The following is a 20019-nucleotide window of genomic DNA, read 5'->3' on the forward strand; positions in this document are numbered from 1 at the left end:
GCATTTTGACCCTTAACTGTCCCATTGGAAACACTTTTGGCACAGGTTTGCACAAATTTGGTGTAAAAATATGGTGGGATGAGGATGGCACTTCATCACTACCACTGTTGTAAAACTCATCAGATGTGTTTAAAGTCAGACTACTATCTTCTGTGATGTCGCTAAGGATTTTCCATCAACCAGGCTTTCTATAAAGTATTATAGTTTAAGGATCAATTACAAAGTTATTCTAACAAAAAATACTTACCTCTAAAAATGTCGCATTTCTTTTGTGTCTTTTCCTCAGAAACACCTTGTAACGCTTCCTTGACAATTATGATAACATCGCTATTCGATGAATCCATTTTTAAATTGTTTTATTCTAACCTAAATTAAGCAAAAACATTTAGTACAAAAACCGTTTAAACACGAAAAACACCATAGTCGCTTGCAACAACAAACACACGTGATCGCGTTGGCGGGCTTTTGCCACCAGCCACGCCATAAACGTCGCACTTTGTCCGAAGCTTCAAAAGACAATTTAACGGATCCCCTTTTTCATGTTTTTTTTTCAAAACAACGTTTGATTAGATAATCCCTTACTATTCACATTTAAATTTGTGTTTATCGCTTGGGCCTGAAGTTATTATGTTCTGCAATAAAAGTAGAGATCGTTCATCTTATACGCATGAGCGCTGTAGGGAGTGTTTTTTTCGCGTGATCAAAGTGGCTTGTTTGTAGTTTGCGGTTGCAAAAATCTGTCAATATTGAAGAGACATGCTTATGGAAAGCATTGTTTCATAAAAGATGCAAATTTACTTGCAACATTGACTTATTTGAAAATTGTTCATTATTACCCTAATCATTTAACATTCAGTTTAGTACACTTTAAAATTTGGGTAACAATATAATTTAGGTACATTCTGGCAATAGTTTATCACTTGAAACCAAATTATTTGGGTAAATGCGGTTGGGTACACATAAAAGTTTGCGTAGCAATCAAAATTTGGGCATTTATTTGACTTACTTTACAGTGTAAACCCAAAACACTTGCATTTTTGCAAACCCAACTTTTTCATACTGTTTTAACCCAATTTGGTTTGCAGTGTTGATGTGGAATTTGCATACTAAGTTGCACACATACACTTTATAGGTGGGGAGAAAAGGAAAGGCCCCAGGTCAGTTCGGGGGCTGGGTACAACATTTTACCACCATCAAGGATGGCAAAATCCTGTATTGAGTTGAGTTGAGTTTATTTCGCTTGGTGAAAAAAAAAACATAGCGACACAATTGCACTAAAGACAATCACCAAGCCGGAAATAGCTGAGCAACGTTAAGACGTTATGGGGCGCAAAAAAGTGGAGGGCACAATTGGTGGATCATGATTAAACGCGCTGCAGCTGCACCGTATTATAAAGCGTTATGTGGCAGGAGCTCACCAGAACGTGAGTTAGGCGCACTGTGAGTATAACACGACTGGGGGGGAACGTTGGTGGGACCAGTGTATGTATGTGACCTTTAGAACAAACGTGTGCAAGTCATTGACCTGTTAAAGCGAAAACCAATGTAAGTAGATAAGTTTCAAATGGGTCGATACTAAAGGTTACGATAGTTACAAACTCAAATCTTACAGTTGTTCATTGTTAAAAAAAGAGAAAAAAAGAAATAATTATCCAAAAGATCTAAACTTGGTCTCGCATTCTCTGTTCGCAGAACATCCTTTCCGACCACTATGGAAGGATTTAACTTTCAAGCGCAAGGTGTCCAGGTTTTTAGGGACGGGAACTTATGTATTAATTGTGTTGGTTTTGACGGGACTTCGAGGATTGGGATTTTTACTTCAGAAGGCCAAAAAATAAGCAGATTCGGACCGGGTGTGATCGGCTCAACATCTTGTATCGCTGTAGACAATATGGACAGAATCGTTGCTATTGACAGGAAAGGTTTACTTAAAGAGCACGGTTAATCATGTTTGTAGATTTAGTCAAAATTTAGTTGTTGTTCTTGGTTTTGTTTTATGTTGTTAAAGGTAACAGACCAGTAGATAGAGAAATATAAACTAGTCTATAAGATTTGTAAAGAATGTTGAACTTATGACGTAACATTATTGCACGATCTTGAAATGTAAATTGAGTAACGTAATATCTTAGGAAACGTAAGTATTTGATTTTTCATTTGATTTGTCATGCAGATGCGGATTTCCACGTGTTCAAAAGATGGCAGACTTTTTTATTACGATAACAAGTAAAATGAGAAAGAATACAAACAAGACAAGAAATACGCTAAGTCAAGTACGCGACAATCAAAGGTCGGACCACTTACGTAAAAAATCAGGGCGTTTGTTGGTTTTAATTGCATGTAGGAATTCCAAGTGTTTTAGCGTTTTTTGGGAATAAAAAAAATCTTTGCAAAGTTGGTTTACTTTGCGCGTATTTGCTCATATATACATATCGCGCACACCGAAGGATGCAGTTCAGTAACAGTTCTTAGTCATCCGTTCCAAATAAACATAAGATAGTACGAGGTCTAACATCAATTAACAGTTTGCTGTAAATCCACGCAGTAACATTTTCCCAATGCTTTGCAGTTACGGTGCATGAGTAAAATAGATGTAAAAGGGTTTCTGGAAAATCTTTACAGAAAACGCACTGTTGTGAGGGTACTATGCCAACTGTATATAATTTATCATTAGTTATGATGGCTTTTAAATTCATTTTCATTTGAAAGGCTCTTAACCCTTTGCGGTCCAAATTTTTTTGACCCAAAAAGTCATAGAGGTCCAAATTCTTTTTTTGTTTTTTTCAAATAGCACAATACACACAAAACACGATATAAAAGGTTTTATTCCTCAATACAAATGATTTATTTTTTTATGGACATTTCAAATATGGCTTTTTTCTATGTAGCCAATGCAAAAACAGCCTTATTTTTTACCAAACCAATCAATTCTAAAATCAACCAAAACCATACACCAAACAAAAAACATGAAGTTTATTGTTCAGTCAACAAAAGTAAACGATGATATTGCACATAAAAGTCACCGTTTGTAACTTTGAAGCGTGTGATACAGCTCAAAGCAATACCCGGGTTTTAGTTGCATAGACTTCAGCCCCTTTTTTCCCTTTGCAACGCTTGAGTTGCGCCGTTGCTCCGCGCCGCGCCGTTGCTCCTCTCCGTTGCTCCGCAGTAGCCACGATGGCGCAACTTAGACCTTCTTGGGAGGTGTTTGGACTTGTAAACGCCGTCGCAAACAAAGGACCCCCCAGGGAGGTACTTGGATCTTATTACATAAACCATAAGGACCTCCCAGGGAGATCTTTTAAATATAGTTATTATTGTATATGTGTCCCCAGTTTGGTATGTTCGTTCCCGTACCCAAATCCCTTTCCCACATTCCCTGTTGGTGGAGGGGTGATTCTGTTGTGTAATCTGTTACGTGTAGGTACGCTTGTTCTACCTCGCTAAATTTGGCGGTTGTGTTTAACCAAAATGGGGTCTTTTGAACGTTTTCTTTGCTGGCATGTTTGTCTCGCACATCCCAATTCGCTGGGATGGCAGAAACCAATCTAATAAATTCAACGAATCCGTGATTGGGTGGTGTGAAGTTAAATTTTAATGCGAGGTCGTCGTAAGTCATATAGTGGCCTTCTTTGTTAATTAGATCGTAGTGACTAAGTATACCGGCGCGAATAAGAGTTGGGACGTAGAACGCATTGGAGCGATATTTGATTTCTTTGTTTAGCCAAAGGGGCCTAGAGCAGTTTGTGGGTAACCCAAAGATGGCAGACTCTTGGAAAGCTTTAATCCGGGCAATTAGGGCGACCTCCTGCGGATTTGCTGCAACAGTGAAGGCCACGTGGTGGTGTCAAACCACCTTGAAAACTAGGTGGTGGTTTTTGACCCTTACGGGAATCCTATCCACCTAATCCGCCCCCTAAGCGGTTGTGGGTACGAGATGAAGTACCCGGCCGGTGTCACGTGCGATTGTCATAACAACGTGTTTGTCTGTGATGTGGAGAATCACCGTGTTTTGCAGTTCAACCTCGGATTGCGAGTTCAGGGCAGCAACATTAACCAAGCGTGACCACAAGATATGGCGACCTCATGACGTCACTGCGACAAATTTGGGCGATTTGATTGTCAGCGAAATTTCCCCAACCTTCGCAAAAATCTTTGTTTGTTCGCCCAAAGTGTATTAGGATTTGCTTCTTTTGAGACGCATGGTGTGTATAAATAAGCTGTTGCTGCCAGGCATAGTATCAAGTCTATAGAGCTCTTCTGGCAAATGTATTTTTATTCCGACGTTTCGACGTCCTATACAGGTCGTCTTCATCAGGGTAAATAACACTGAATGCGACCAGAACAGTGCACGATAAACAAAGGAAAAAAGAATGAAACGCAAGCACATCACAACGCAACGAAAACACCGCGCGAAAACGAATGTTTGGGCCTCTAATCTTTGAGCAGGTGCCTGTAGCACGCTGAAAGCATCACGTCTGTTTTGATGTTCATTGTGTTGCCCCGTTGGTGAATATTCCATGACTCAAGAAATAGTTTTTTCCTGTAGTCAGGCTCCCGGGCCACAACAGACGCCGCATTGAAATCAATACGGTGGCCTTGTGATACTGCGTGATTGGAAAGGGCCGACTTCTTCGCGTCGTTGTTGGCAACATCGCGTTGATGTTCTTTTCGTCGGGTGTTGAGTGACCGTCCAGTTTCCCCGATGTATATTAACGGACAATCGGCGCAGGGAATGGACTATACAACACCTCGTTGTTCAAAGGTGTTGATTGGATCTTTTGGGTGACTCGGTAGCTTGCGGAGAGTATTGGCAGTAAAGGACGTCGAAACGTCGGAATAAAAATACATTTGCCAGAAGAGCTCTATAGACTTGGCATGATGTGTATATACAGAAATTATTTATAGATATAACTGCACTGACTCACGAACAAAAACTTTGGGGCCAAAACCGAAACATTAATTAAGACTTGTACTTGAAGGTAAATAAACGAATGTTTTAACTAATGCCAACCAAGAAAGCCTTACATAAACAACCACAGTCATAAGTCAGATATGACATTCGCAACAGACCGCAGCAGGTATTAAAAACAAAAACTGGTTTACAAAGATCATGGAAGGTTTAATAGTTACTTTGTATTGGCGTTTTGTTGTCAAGGTGTTGCTCTCAAGCGTTTGATATTAAATACAGTTTCTCAGGTGACAACATGCACTGCATTTCATAATGTTTTATCGATAAGTCTCAACAACTAACAGGAATTGCAAACTGTCTTTAAAAAAATCCAGCAATTGTTTGACTAAATTGTACTTTTCATGATTCGCTATTTCTTTAAAAAACATTGTACATTACCAAACCACATTGTTTGCGTCTCCTTGCGCAGTGGCTTATTTTTGCATTGATGTGTCGTCGTTTTAATTCGTTTTTACTAATGAAATGCGCAGAGGGTTACGGTAAGCGTGCCAAATCCCGTAAAAAAACCTAGTGTACAAAACACTTTGCTTGTACAAAACTTCATCGGGATTCCACTCAACTGCCTTTCAACAATAGTGTCATCTGTAACCCAACACAAGTTATAATCTTACAAAAAAAAATTAAAAATGTAATTATGTTGACCACACTGTGTTTCTTGTCTAGTTACACACGAAACTGATTAGTTTAATTTAATACTTTGCTGTTTGTTTGTTTATAACGTTTTGGTCTTCGGTAGCCGAAGCGACCAAATCACTGGCGCACAAATACGTTTATTAACTCATACAGTTGAGCAGGTATGCTTACTACGCGTTCAATGTACATTAATACAGTGGCACGGTATTGTTATATGCGTTGAAGTGGTATATTTCTGCTTTGAATCAGATAAGTTGTTTGAAGTAATTGGTAACTGATTTTATGAACAGTATATGTTCTAATGCATATAAGTAAACAAAACTGCAAAAAGATTTTGGACGATCGATTTAGTTTGTTTGATAAATTACATAAATATACATAATATGCAGGACAGTGTTCGTAATGCGAAAATGTAAAATTGGATGAAATTTCGATAAAACTGGGAAGTCACAAATTCTAAAAGGAGTGTTTTTAGCGAAGCATTTGTGACATTCAAGGTTTTGACAGTTGCTTGAGTTTTATGAATGGTGGTTTGACAATTTTTTTTGGTAACTTTTTGTTCAATGCTGCTTTAATTACGTTTTAAGGTCTCATTTCGAACTTTGCATTAGCTAAACAGTCTTTGATTTCGAACCCTGCGTTGCTTTGGTGCGTTTGCACGGACTGTGCTGCATGTGTGTGGCGTACTGACAGAACAGAAAGGCAGGATAGGCGCCAATTGTTGACGCCAGATATTTGCTGCATAGCTCAACAGACTGCTTGTTGCTGCCATTCTAATTGACCAGTATTTGGCGAAAGTATTGTTTTAAACAGTTAAATCGTAGAATACCTATTCAAAAGTTTACTTGACCTTTGGAGTGACCGTTATGCACACCATCAATCACATTGTGTGCAATTCTGTAACCGACGTACCGTGTGTAGTTTCTCTTAACGGTTTATAATGTTGCAAGTTCATTTAACATGTCCGATACGTAAAATATTGTTTTCATACAATGTTTTCAAAGAAAGAAAATTTGTCTTACACAAAACATTCAAGTCAGAGATGGGCAACCTTTGTTACTGAGGGGCCAAATACAATTGCCAAAATTAGACCGCGGGTGATTTTTCTTTGTTGTTTACCAAGTATGCCTAACTACAAGTAAAATTCGCATTTGATTCTAGCCACAAGTTGCCAGGTCGCAAAAAATAGCATCGGAAATACTAATCTGCTCAAAAATATGTAATAGTTGGACTCGTTTGCCAGTACATTTGAATCTAAGCGTTTCTGCGGGCCGCACAACCTTTAATCAAGGGCCGCAGGTTGCCCACCCCTGATTTAAGTGATGCTTTTGTTTACTTTAAGTGCTAACTGCAAAATTTTCGTTCATGTAATTAGTTGTTCCGAAAAAGGCAATTATATTTTACGGTCATGTGAATGTTTCACAGAACACAACAACCCTCATCCAAAACACAACACAAGTATATGTTTTGATAATCAGCTGCTTGGGTCGACAAGAATGGGGTGTTCTTTGGTCTACAAAACACAATCACGAAAGTGATCAATAAAACAACATATTGTTACAGACAGTAACAATATTTGTAAGAAGGTTTAAATGTCATCTAATTTTCGTAAACTTGTTGTCTTGTGTGTGGGAACTCCGTGTTTTGCATTTCTTGACAAGATTTCTTTAACAAGCGGAGGATTTAAAAACCGTAGTAAACCTCCTGGTAAAACCTCCAACTACCCATTAAACCAGGGGTGGCCAACCGGTCAATGCCTAAGAGCCACATTTGTTATTGTGTTACCACAAAGAGCCACATCATACACATAGGCCAACATGGGCTACCTGCATTAACCAGATTTATTCTAAATGTCGCACACAAACATAATAATGACACAATTTGACTTGTACAGACCACCGGCCAGTCATTTTTAACAATGAATGATTTGCATTGTCTTACACACAAACTCTCATTTTAACGAATCCCACAAACAAAAACATACAAATTAAAATATCCTTTTTTCTCTTACTATCAGTAACGGGCGGTGAGATTCATGTCTGGTGAGGTACTGGAATCTTTTTTTCTCTGCCATTTTGAAGGCTAACTTGACAAAAATTGTTTACTTAAAAGATTTTCCCTGCTTTGAACTTTGCGGTACTTTCATCTAACGCGCACGCCCCAAAGTAGGCGTCGAGTTTTACAAAAACGCAAGGTGGTGAAACTAAATTTATTGCGACGTCACTAATATATTCAACACCAACAATCGCTTAACTCAAACCCACGACCAAGAGACAGACTGCCCATAAAATAACGTTGGTAATAACCCGAAAAACAACGGATTGAAACATTATTAATTTTGGAACACGTTGTTGTAAATATTGCTGTTGCATTGTGTCAAAACAATACTGCATTTGCATTGTACGAAACAATGAGGAATCATTCATTGTTCGACAATTGAATATGTGCCATCATAATCAAGCCATTTGCCTAAGAAGGTTGCAGTTTCAAGGCAAGCTTTGTGGCCAGACCGAAAGTAAGTTTGTTTAAAAGCAAAATGTCATAGCCACAAAATAACTAAAAAATCCGCAGTGGCCCCAAACTTCCACAACGTAAGAGCCGCATAAAACTAGGCAAAGAGCGGAATGCGGCTCGCGAGCCGCGGGTTGGCCACCCCTGCATTAAACAATCTAATCAGTAAAAAGATTTTACGCATCTGCAAAAGAGCAATCAACGCTACGCAGTTTGAGTCCCATCCAACAAGTTGTAGTCAAATTTCCGGAGTGAAAAATATAAAACAACTGTATTTTTGTTCTTACCTTTTTAGATCTTGCACGGAAAATTGATTCAAAATTTCCTACAAATAAGCATTACAATTTTGTTATCAAGAACTGAAAACTTGACATTGGTAAGAAATGGAAATTATTTTCATGGGAAATCAATAAACATAAAAACAAGGAATGACAGTTACAACAATATCTCTTTCATAAAAAGTGATCCAAGGCAGCGGTAACCATATCAACAACGCGGATTTTATTATTTTTGTCAATAACATTTATAAAAATAAAATCGTTTGAAAGTTACAATGCGATTTACATTGTTTGCTTTGGCAACAGGATGGATTAAAAATACTTACTGGTCCTCGCAATGCCTTTCCTTGTGTTAGCAGAAAATACGTCATAAGCACCATCAGGCCAACTTCTATTTTCTTCATTTTTGCTTCGTCTTGCAAAATTAATGCAAAAAATACTTTAGGTCCGTCAGGCCAAATGTTTTGCAAAAATACTTGGTCAGTGCGTTTTCATCGGGATGTTTTCAGTCTGCGAGTCTAGCATTGTCTTTATTTCCAAAGCTCTCATCAGCAATGAACGCACAGGAAACGCAAAAGAATTACAAAAAAATGCTTCGTCAAACAGATTTTCTGAAACTTTCAACATAATAGTTTTTGCAATGACGCTTTATTACTACCAAATTTACAATCATAAAATAGATAAAATTTAGCAATATCATAAAATATTTGAATTCAAATACAGAATATATGAGGGTAAACTGATATCACTTACATCTTCACAGAAATTGCTGGTACAAATTGGAAAAATGAGAGTTGTTTTACTGCACATTTCTAACAACAACTGCATTGTTAGGGTGGTGAGCTTAGGCGCCGAGTTTTACAAAATTGCAGTGTGGCGGACGTAAATTATGACGTCATTTTAACTAGAAAATATAATGCAACGTTCGTCAAATTCTGAAAAAAAGTTAAAGTAATATTCATTTGAAACACTTTGCTTTAACGTTATTATTGGTTTAGCAACGTTTAGGAAATGTTTCGTCAGGCTGTTGCTCTCGTATCACCTAAAATAACCGTTTATGACAATACAATTGCACGTTTTGTTGCTTTTTTGCCAGTACGCTTGTCTAAAAGCAAAATTTTTCCAACTTTTACTATGTTTCGTACGATACCGCTACAAAGAAATTAAAACATTCACGGTGGCCTCCACCGTGCTTTATACGCCCACTCGGCGCCCATGGCGGTGGGTTATTGCTTGCAAATCATTGGCTGTTTGTTTGCCTGTATCCAGTAGTGCTATTTTGCATGTTTCCAAAGAGTGGCCCAATGTGATCAGAAGTAATTTTTCTTGCTTTTTACACACTATAAATATTCTCCATGCACACGACTTACAAGGAATTAATTGTGCAACAGGCAACAACGCACTGACCGTATAAGTTCGTATAGCTACATAAAGCAAAGGCGCTGTTGCAATCAAATCTCTACCTTGAAATTTTGGAATTCTCAAACACGTATTTATGATTTAGTGATGTCTGTTTAAGAAATTTGAAAGATTTCTGGTGGGAAAAGACCGCCATTTAAATGCGCGAAGTGAAACCACGATTAAGAATCATGGTTCTAAGTCACATCGCGTATGATCTGGTAGTGACGTTAATTGTAGCTTTCAAAAGTTTGAAAAAACTGTACATTGTACATTGTCACGCAGTTACTTTTGTAATGCAATTTTCTTGATTTTTGAAAGCGAGACAAATAAAGGATATTGCCAACACAACTTACTACGACGTATATACAAATATTTTGCCCTTTTTTAAAAAACGATCATTCCGACAAAACTTTAAATTTGCTTTTCGGAACTTAATTTTTTACAATCGCACTGCACCAACAAGCAACGGTAGGCCTACCATACGTAAATGTTTTGCATGTGGTTCGCAAGGACATCTGGTTCGAAATTGTACATTGGCGAGGCTGTGCAGACAAACAAGCAAAGAATTTGTCTCAGTTGTTCGAAGCACGACGAGGCGCCGTGCAACGTGGTCCCGGGTAGGAAAAAAGCCGAAGAACACGAAGTCAAATCATCAGTAAGGCCCGGAAAAGGGCAGCATTAGTGAGACGCTCTACCAGCCCGAAACCAATCAAGTCACAAACGGTAACCCGGAACGCCGGTGCAGAGTTGAACCACATAGGGTTGGCGACGAGGTGTGGTTAAGAAATCCTGCTGTACCAGTCGGGGCTCGGCGCAATGTCCATATGTCATTGAAAGGTCCCTTTCGCGTTAACGACGTCAAGCCACTAGCGCACTACGTCATCGAAGACGCCGCTGGCCGACAGGAAACGGTCCATTTTAATAGACTGGTGTCCAGCAGTGCCAAGTGGGAGGACGACGATGGACGGGACCGACACAAACCGGTAGAGCAAAGAATCGCCTCGCCTATCGTACCGTGCTCCGTAACGCTGCCGATTACGGGAGAAGCACAAGGTGACATACCGATAAAGTTCGGTGACAATTCGCCTGATGACGTCCCTGGTGCAAGTCGTCTTAGGGCTCGCACGCAAAGAACACATTGTACGAAACATTGTTTTGTTGCCCGGGAGTGCAACGACGCGGGAAGGGGGGGTGTTACGAATAATATTATCAATTTCTTTATTGCACTGTTTTGTCACTCGTTTCGTTTGTTCTTTTGTCACAATATGTTGTTCGTTTCCCATAATATTATTTATTTGTCTATTGCACAGCAATTTCACCATATGATATTCATTTCCATGTGTTGCTAATATTATCACCTTTGTTTATTTAGTTATTTCCTCACTGTGTTAACACTAACTTTGTTTGTTGCTTCGTCACTGTATGTTATCTTTTATTTTTATTGTTTTCCATTTTTGCGTTTCGGACGCAACCGTCCGTGTTGCCGTGGCATTCCTGCGCGTGTCCCTAATTACAAATATCCTCGGGACTTTGCTTAATTTGCCTCAAGAATAACTGTTGTTTTTTCCTCATGGCGGGCTCCCTAACGTTAGGGCTGTGAAAATGTGATCAGGCAGACTTGGTTGGTCGGCCTTGGTAGAACGTGCTTCTTGGCTTGTGAGATCTTTTACTAATTTGTCTGTTTTCTTATAGTGTTTTTAAAGTGCTACGTTAGCCCGATTGTGTTGTCGAGAACCGTGCTTATTTTACTCCGCTTTTATGATAAGAACAAAGGATATATTGCATATTTTGTTACTGTTTTGCAAAAGAAGTAAGAGTAGCGCGCGGTCTAGTTATTGGTTTTACCGGCTAGCCGTTAGAGCAGCGTCCTGAACCTTAGGCGTAGAAATAGTAGCGCTTCAAATATTTACATCAAGTTTTGGATTCTTTTATGCTTTGGTGTTAATTGCTGATTACTGTTTTCTCTTTAATTACGTTTGAATTTGAATAAGACTTCTTGAAACATTTCTGTCGCTGATAATCAAATAAACCAGCAATGTAGTCAACGGATTATACAAGTGATGCTTTCTGGAGTTTATCTCCAAGGAATCTAGAGGCAGCAGTTTGAACTATAAACTTATTGAGGCTCAGTGTGCAAACATTTTGCGTTGTTAATTTGAGAGAGTAGCATTACCAGTCACTTGAAGACCGCGCATGAACCTCCGCAGATCACTGCTGAGCACAATAAAACTTTTCGGCCACATAACCAGACAACAAAAACAAGAGTACTTAATTTCGTGTGGCAAAATATGTGGAAAACGTTCCCCTGGACGACAAAGGAAAATGCTAATTAATCAACTGAGGGACTTTCTAGACATCTGTAGTGATCGGTTTTATGTTAATGTTCGCTGATGAGTCTCAAGGTTACAACCGCGTCACTACAAATTAGAAAGGTATACCACCGTCCAGGGACTTGTCAGGACAGGAGTCCTGGAAACTCCACACACGTGTCTTGCACTTCGATTCGTTTGTTTGTTACTTCTGAAAGGCACAAGAAGGAACAGGGACAGAAAGAGAGAGAAATGAACCAGTGCGGTTTTATATATACTCCGGATAAAGGCGTTAAATCGTACACATGTGCTCTTGCGATTGGCTCTTGCACAATTCCCACAAAAAGCAGCGTCCAATCACAGCACTAGACAAAACATATGGTTAAAGCTCGCAAACACCAGATCACAAATTCGCATCTGCATCCTAATTAACTGCTACAGGAAATATTACAAAGTCCGAACATGATTTGTCAATACAGTTGGATTTGATGCTACACAATTTAACTTCCTCACAAGCTTTGAGCTAGCGAGTCAAAAACGAGCTATTTTGGCAAACAACTATTGCAGAGTTTGCACAAATTATGTCGCAATCGCTACAAATCGCTACGAATAATATATCTGGAATCAACAACTATGAGGTTGGCTATGACCAAGTATTGCTCATCCAGCAGTTTTATTGCAAACAATCGACGTTTCGACGTCCTATACAAGACGCCTTCATCAGGATAATGACATAACTTGCAGGACAACTTCCTTTTAAAGCGACAAAACGCAAAACACACATATGTAAAACAGCGATAACAAGATCGCGCGGCTGCAAACTCGCACCACCGTAGCGATAAAACAAGCTCAGTGGTGTAAAAGCGACCGATAATTTATCGGCATTAGAACATCTGTTTTAACGTTCATTGTGTTGGCGCGTGAATGGATGTTCCAAGACTCTAGGAAACTTCGCTTGTGATAATCAGTTTCCTTCACCAACACTTGAGCAGCAGAAAAGTTAATGCTGTGATGGTGAGTGGTTGCATGGTTTGCCAACGCTGATTTCTTCGCATCATTCTTGCCCACATCCCTTTCGTGCTCCTTCCGGCGCGTATTTAGACTTCTACCAGTCTCACCGATGTATATTTCGTCACATTCCCCGCACGGTATAGCATACACCAGGGTTTCCCAAAGTGGGGTCCGCAAAGACTGCACAGGGGGTCCCTGACGATATGACAAAATGGCGAAAACAGGTTTGACATTGTATGGTACCGTACTTCCATTGTCGCAGATGAATGTTTCCGTGATTCGTAACTAAAATGAATTATTTAATGAATGTTAGGCCGTGTCAATCTTAAATATTTGAAATGAATTAGTACGCCTTGGTAGTTGCTCTACCTAAAAATTGCATTCGGCGTCTATGATGCAACAATTAAAAGTACGGTGTATAGCAGTCGGGAAGGTTTGCCATATAGCTACAAGGCTAAACTGTTTTTCGGTTATCTACCTGTAGGTCTATGTAGTCCGAGCATTAAAATAGATAACCCCATAGGTGGTAAGGTTATGAAGTTCTGAAGTTTCAATTTTTGTTCGAATTGGCCTTAGGCCTAGCTTAATAATTCAAAATAATACATAAAAACATAGAAATAACTCAATGCGAAGGGACGATGTTTAGGTCAAAGTCTATATAAAACACAAGTTGTCCAACCTATTGTTACGCAATAGAACCTTGGAGCCAGATTGTGTCCAAAATGATACTGTGGGTGGAGAAAAATAACACATAAATTGTCTGATTTTTACAAACTGGAGAGCATAGACGCGAATTTGATTTGCCAAATTGAATGAAAATTTCGGGTTCTAACATTTCAACGCAATATTGAAAGCTAAATTGCTGTTTTTCATGTAAATTTGGCCGCTTAATTTTCATGTAAACTTTAAATATTTGCGTTCAGCGTGCATTATCACGCTCAAATGTTAGAACCCAAAAGTTTTATTCAATTTTACCTACCAAACTCGCGTTAAATCCCACCAGTTTGTAAAAATCAGACAATTTATGTGTTTTTCCCTGTACCTGCTGTATTAATTTGGACACAAAATGGCGTCCATGCGGCTGTATCGCGTAACAATGGGTTGGACTACTTGTGTTTTATATATACTTTGGTTTAGGTATAAGAGTAGCAGTAGCGAAGGGACGATAGAATAGTAACGAATCCAAGTTATCAGATAATTCATTTGTGTTAACTTTTAGTAGAATAGCAAAGGTAGCACTGCAGCTGACAACATTTTTTTCAAATATGTTTCTGCGCAGCTTTTTCTCCGGTAGTCTACAAAGTCAGTAGGCCTACAACAATTGAGGCTAAGCCATAGCCTGTTGCAAAAATTTGTGCTGGAATAAATTTGACAAACATGTACCGGTAGTCAGCTGCAGTGCCACCTCTGCGATTTTTCTAATATCCTGACTGACATGGATATTTTTTTTCTGTTTTTAAATTTTAGTGTTATAGTTCAAATCTTATGGATAAATTTTTGAAGCGAAAGGATAAGTCGAATGATTCAGAATGTGAAGCCCAGCAATCTCAGGATGTTTCATCCCGGAAGACGAAGAGACAAAAGGTTCGAACATATGATGAGGAGTATCTTAAGCTCGGGTTTATTGAATGTCCTTCAGATGTTACTAACCCTCAGTGTTTAATATGCTACAAAACATTGTCGAATGAATGTATGAAACCAGCCAAGTTAAAGCGGCATTTGATGGCTCAACATCCTGAGCTAGCTGGAAAGCCACAGGCTTTTTTTGACAGAAAGAAGAAAGAATATTTAAAGCAAAAAAAAACTTTTAGTCTTTGGTGTCGAACGAAAAATTAATGAAAGCATCTTATTTAGTGGCGCTAAGGGTGGCTCGAGCCAAGAAAGCTCACACAATTGCGGAAAATTTAATTCTTCCAGCAGCAATTGACATGTGTGAAGTAGTTTTGGACGGCAAATGTGCAGCCAAGCTTAAAGAAATTCCATTGTCGAACAACACGATTTCAAGAAGAATCGATGAACTTTCGAATGACATAAAAACACAGCTGCTTGAGAGACTGAATCAAACTAATTTTGCAATCCAATTGGATGAAAGTACGGACATTGCCAACCAAGCACATCTCTTGGTTTATGTTCGATATTCATGGGGAGATGAAATGATAAAGATTTCATGTTTTGTCATCAAATGCAATGCAGAACAACCGGTTTAGACGTTTTCAACGTACTTTGTGATTTCTTTTCACAATCAGAACTGTCGTGGGAACGATGTGTGGCTATATGTACCGATGGTGCAGCTTCAATGACCGGCAAGCACTCCGGGGCTGTAGCTCGTATCAGGGAAAAAGTACCGAACATTATACAAACGCACTGCATGATTCATCGCGAAGCGCTTGTTGCGAAACATTTAGGAAAATCTTTGTCTGATGTCTTATCTTTATGTGTCAAAGTTATCAACTCTATCAAAGCTCGCCCACTGCAGTCCCGAATGTTTTCGAAACTTTGCGATGAACTAGGCTCAGAACATTCAAGCCTTTTGCTCCATACGGAAGTTAGATGGCTGTCGCGAGGAAAAATTGTAGAACGCCTGTTTGAACTCCGAGAGGAGGTTTTAATTTTTTTGCGAGCGCACAATGCGGACTTAGCTTCACTAGTAGCCGATGAAATTTGGCTTGGAAAACTTGCATATCTGGCAGATATTTTTAACCTTCTCAATCAACTGAACTTGTCACTTCAGGGAAGAGATGCGAACATTTTACACAGTCAAAACAAAATAACAGCATTCACAAAGAAACTCAATATATGGAAAATGAGAATAAATGAAAATGTTGTGGATATGTTTCCTGTTCTGTGTGACTACATTGCCAACAAACCTTTAATAAATACAGATTTGATTTTCTCTGACATTCAACAACATTTGGAATTGCTTTCTGTACATTTTACGAAGTACTTTTTAAAAGAGACATATGAGAATTTTGACTGGATTTTAAACCCCTTTGTTGTTGCAAAAACTGATCTGTCAGGACGCAAAGAAGAAGAATTGGCTGAATTGTCATCTGACCGAACTTTAATGATTAGTTTCAATCAAAAACCTCTTGCATCTTTCTGGTTAAGTGTTGCGAACGAATATCCACTGCTCTCACAAAAGGCTACCCAAATGTTATTACCTTTTGCCACTACCTACATGTGTGAGACAGCATTTTCAGCTCTTACAAATATGAAGACAAAATACCGGTCCAGACTTATCATAGACTCTGAATTACGAGTTTGCTTGTCACAAATTACTCCAAGAATTGACAAGTTATGCAGTAAGAAGCAATCACATCCATCCCATTGATGTTGTCATTTCGATTAATAAACATGATTCAGTGTTACTTATTTTTATTTGTATTAACATTTATCGCTGGTTAGGCGGAAAATTGATGCGACATAAGATTGGGGTCCGCGAAAAAACATTTTGACATATAGGGGTCCATTGTCCAAAAAGTTTGGAAACCCCTGGCATACACCACACCCCTAGTTGCAGTAGCATCTAGAGCAGGGGTTCTTAACCAGGGGTGCACGCACCCCCAGGGGGCGCGAGAACTGTTCCTAGGGGGTGCGGGGATGCTGAATCATTAAGGTTGGTTAGGTCTATTCTATTTAAGCAATTACAGAAGGGGGAGCGAAAATTGGTTGGTGATTTAAAAGGGGGTGCGAAAATTGGTTGGTGATTTAAAAGGGGGTGCGAAAATTGGTTGGTGATTTGAAAGGGGGTGCGAAAATTGGTTGGTGATTTAAAAGGGGGTGCGAAAATTGGTTGGTGATTTGAAAGGGGGTGCGAAGATTGGTTGGTGATTTGAAAGGGGTGCAGCAAGGAAAAAAGGTTAAGAACCACTGATCTAGAGGGTCTTTTGGGTGCGACAGCATCTGACGTAGGGTGTTTGCTGGTTTGACCCCAACCGATACTCCGAAATCGGTTAACATACGACGGATTATATCTGTTAACCTTGGTATGTAAGGTAAGGTGACGAAGGCACGTTCTTTGTACTGGATCTCTTTCCGTGAAACCTTTTTGTGATCACGCATAATCCAGTTCGGGTAGCCATTCAACCGCAGGGCTTCATTTAACTCCGCCTGAAGCAATGCTGGGTCTGTCGTCAAGCGTCTGGCCTGGTCTTTAAGTGCTTTGACAACAGCCCTTTTCTGGTACAAAGGATGATGGGATGTGAAGTGTAAATAGCGCATGGTACTGGTCGGCTTGTGGTACACACGCGTGGAAAGTTTACCATCCGCCGCTTTCAAAATTTCCACATCTAGAAAAGGAAGCCGGTTCTTGCATTCCAATTCCATAGTGAACGCAATTCCTCGTTGCACATTGTTTAGATGTCGCAGAAACTCTGTTACCTGGCGTTTATGAATGATACAGAATGTATCATCGACATATCGTCGCCAAAATCGTGGTGGTTTAGCAAAAGTTTGTAAGGCACGTTCCTCCACAGACTCCATGACCATGTTGGCAACGGCCACTGACACAGGCGAGCCCATGGCCGTGCCATACATTTGCTTGTAAAAGGAACCTCTGAATCTAAAGTAGGTTTGTTGCAAACAAATCTCAAGCCCCCTATGTATGTCTTCATGTGTCCATGTGGTCCTGTCTTTAAGGCTGTAATCATCGAGTAATCGTGACTTGGCTATTTCCAATGCTAGGTCGATTGGTACGTTGGTAAACAATGATGTGACATCAAATGAAACCAACGTTTCGTCTTCACTCAATGATTGTTGCGCCTTCAAAGCTTTTACAAACTCTGCAGAATTCCTGACGGTAAATTCCGTGTTTCCGATCAACGGCGCTAAAAGTCGAGCCAGATATTTGGCTAAGTTGTAAGTGGGGCTTCCGATGAACGACACGATTGGACGAAGAGGTACATTCTTCTTGTGGACTTTCGGCAATCCATATAACCTTGGAGCAGAACCATCTCTGCTGTGCAGGTGATGGAACATTGCATCTGAAATGCATTTTTTCTCCTTGTGCAAAACACCAACAAATTTGTTGAGAACTTGTTCCGTTCTTCGGGTCGGGTCACGTGGCAGTTTCTTATACGTGCTTGAATCATGCAAAAGCTCGTGAATTTTGTCTTCATAAACCTTGCGGTCCAAAATAACGGTACTATTACCTTTGTCTGCTGGTAGAATGGTAATGTCGTCATTGGCTTTCAGAGCTGTGACTGCACGACGCTCGGATGTCGTAAGATTACAAGGATTGCCCCTGTGACTTTTAATGCAATTAACAAACTTGCTTTGTATTAGATTTTTGACATGCAACGGCAAAGAATAAATACCCTTTTCAACACAGGCCAGCATACTTGCCTTTGGAACTGTTCTTGGTGCCACTGCAAAGCTGGTTCCTAGTTGCAGGACCTTTAGCTCCACTTCGTTCGGCTGATAGCTGGACAGATTAATGACCCAATTTTTCTTCTGAAGCTTCCCGGTCTTACATGTGTGTGTTTTGCATTTTGTCGCTTTAAAAGGAAGTTGTCCTGCAAGTTATGTCAGTTATGTCATGAAGGCGTCTTGTATAGGACGTCGAAACGTCGATTGTTTGCAATAAAACTGCTGGATGAGCAATACTTGGTCATACATTATGCCTGGCAGCAATAGCTTATTTCATGAGGTTGGTTAGTTTGAGCTGCTTGAATTGATATTAAAAAAACACAAGTACCAGAACAAAAGGCAAGATAATATTTGTTGCATTTTTAATGTGTTGAGCATAGCATAGCATTGTCTTTATTTATACACGACAGATTTTATAATTTAATTACATTCTTTTGAGAACATTTGTAACTGCAGCATTTCGTATTACATCTCTTTTCGCAAATATAATCTATAGATGTTGGCAATGGTTCATTTTTCGTCATACATGCACATCCGAAAATTTAGTAGCAAATTTCGTACATTCAATAGCCACCTATGCCGTTTTTTTCGCCTGCGGAAAGTTTCTTTTTTCAATATGTTTTCAGAAGTAGTCAAGTTGATGTACCAATCAACAAAATTCAATTAAAAAGCCTACGCTTCATGTAAACACGAAAAAACATACGACAACACAACTTTTTCCTCTCGTTTTCCATTGTAAACGCCGCAATTTACTGGTCGCGTTCAAGCGGAACCGGTCTTTACAAAAATCGCAGTGTGCAGTTTTGGCTTAGTAGTCTCTGATCAAACCTTGCCAAAGTTCAAAACAGTTGCATGTTTTCTTACAATTAGCACACTTCACTAAAACTAAAGTGGTGCAAAAGGCATCATAATATAAACTGTTTTACTTATGTTTGTATTCTTTTTAACAATCCAAGACAAATGTACAATATCGCATGCTTTTTCTTTTAAAAACTCTACAGCAAGTGGCATCTACAAACCAATGCAACAGCTTTTTGGTGGCTGACTAAATCTGTCCACAACGAAAATTGCTTTACTTTACTGTTTTTCACAGAACAAGCCGCAAACAAATTATAATACTTCCTAAAACAAGCCTAAATATTACCTGACATTCACTGTCTCCCTTGGCACTTGACATTTTGTCTTACGGACGTGTTTGATACGGGATCGTTTTGATAAAATGATTTCAAAACGCCACAAAAACTGTGTTATTCCTCCTAAAAATATATGTTGTGGTATTTGTTTGTTTAACTACGCGAAATAAAAGATTTAAATAGATTTAAAACACTGCTTACAAAACACTTACCAGTCAAGCAAAACAGAGCTTTCATTTGCTACAATGTGTTCTGCGCGACCAAATGGACAAAGTAATATTTTATCATAACCTTCGTGAAGTGAATATAAGTCAATTTGTCCCAAATATGTTATCAGTATCAGTATTAGGTAGTAAACAGTCTCATTAAGATCTAATAAAAAAATTGACTGCTTGCCGTACAGTGTT

General features: G+C 39.2%; 2 protein-coding genes, 1 long non-coding RNA gene and 1 pseudogene across 3 annotated transcripts; 2 read left to right on the forward strand and 2 right to left on the reverse strand.

Moving 5' to 3' along the window:
- The first annotated feature begins 1597 nt into the window (after window positions 1-1597).
- LOC145219730 (uncharacterized) lies at window positions 1598-4281 on the forward strand (annotated as a pseudogene).
- LOC145217768 (uncharacterized) lies at window positions 4256-12892 on the reverse strand. The gene is made up of 3 exons (XR_013857484.1): window positions 8718-12892; window positions 8401-8438; window positions 4256-7115 (listed from the first exon to the last, which is right to left on the reverse strand). It is a non-coding gene; the product is annotated as an uncharacterized LOC145217768 (long non-coding RNA).
- LOC145219731 (protein FAM200A-like) lies at window positions 10617-16443 on the forward strand. Its single transcript, XM_080087051.1, has 4 exons — window positions 10617-10775; window positions 14580-14802; window positions 14967-15203; window positions 15359-16443. The coding sequence occupies exons 1-4, from the start codon at window positions 10617-10619 to the stop codon at window positions 16441-16443; spliced, it is 1704 nt and encodes a 567-aa protein (XP_079943177.1).
- A 544-nt stretch (window positions 16444-16987) lies between these two features.
- On the reverse strand, window positions 16988-19656 carry LOC145219732 (uncharacterized). Its single transcript, XM_080087052.1, has 3 exons — window positions 19624-19656; window positions 17095-18578; window positions 16988-17015 (listed from the first exon to the last, which is right to left on the reverse strand). Exons 1-3 carry the CDS (start codon window positions 19654-19656, stop codon window positions 16988-16990), a joined length of 1545 nt encoding a protein of 514 aa, XP_079943178.1.
- Window positions 19657-20019: the final 363 nt, after the last annotated feature.

This window comes from Phallusia mammillata, chromosome 3 (genome assembly GCF_965637545.1).
Source record: "Phallusia mammillata chromosome 3, kaPhaMamm4.hap1.1, whole genome shotgun sequence".
NCBI classification, from domain to species: domain Eukaryota; kingdom Metazoa; phylum Chordata; class Ascidiacea; order Phlebobranchia; family Ascidiidae; genus Phallusia; species Phallusia mammillata.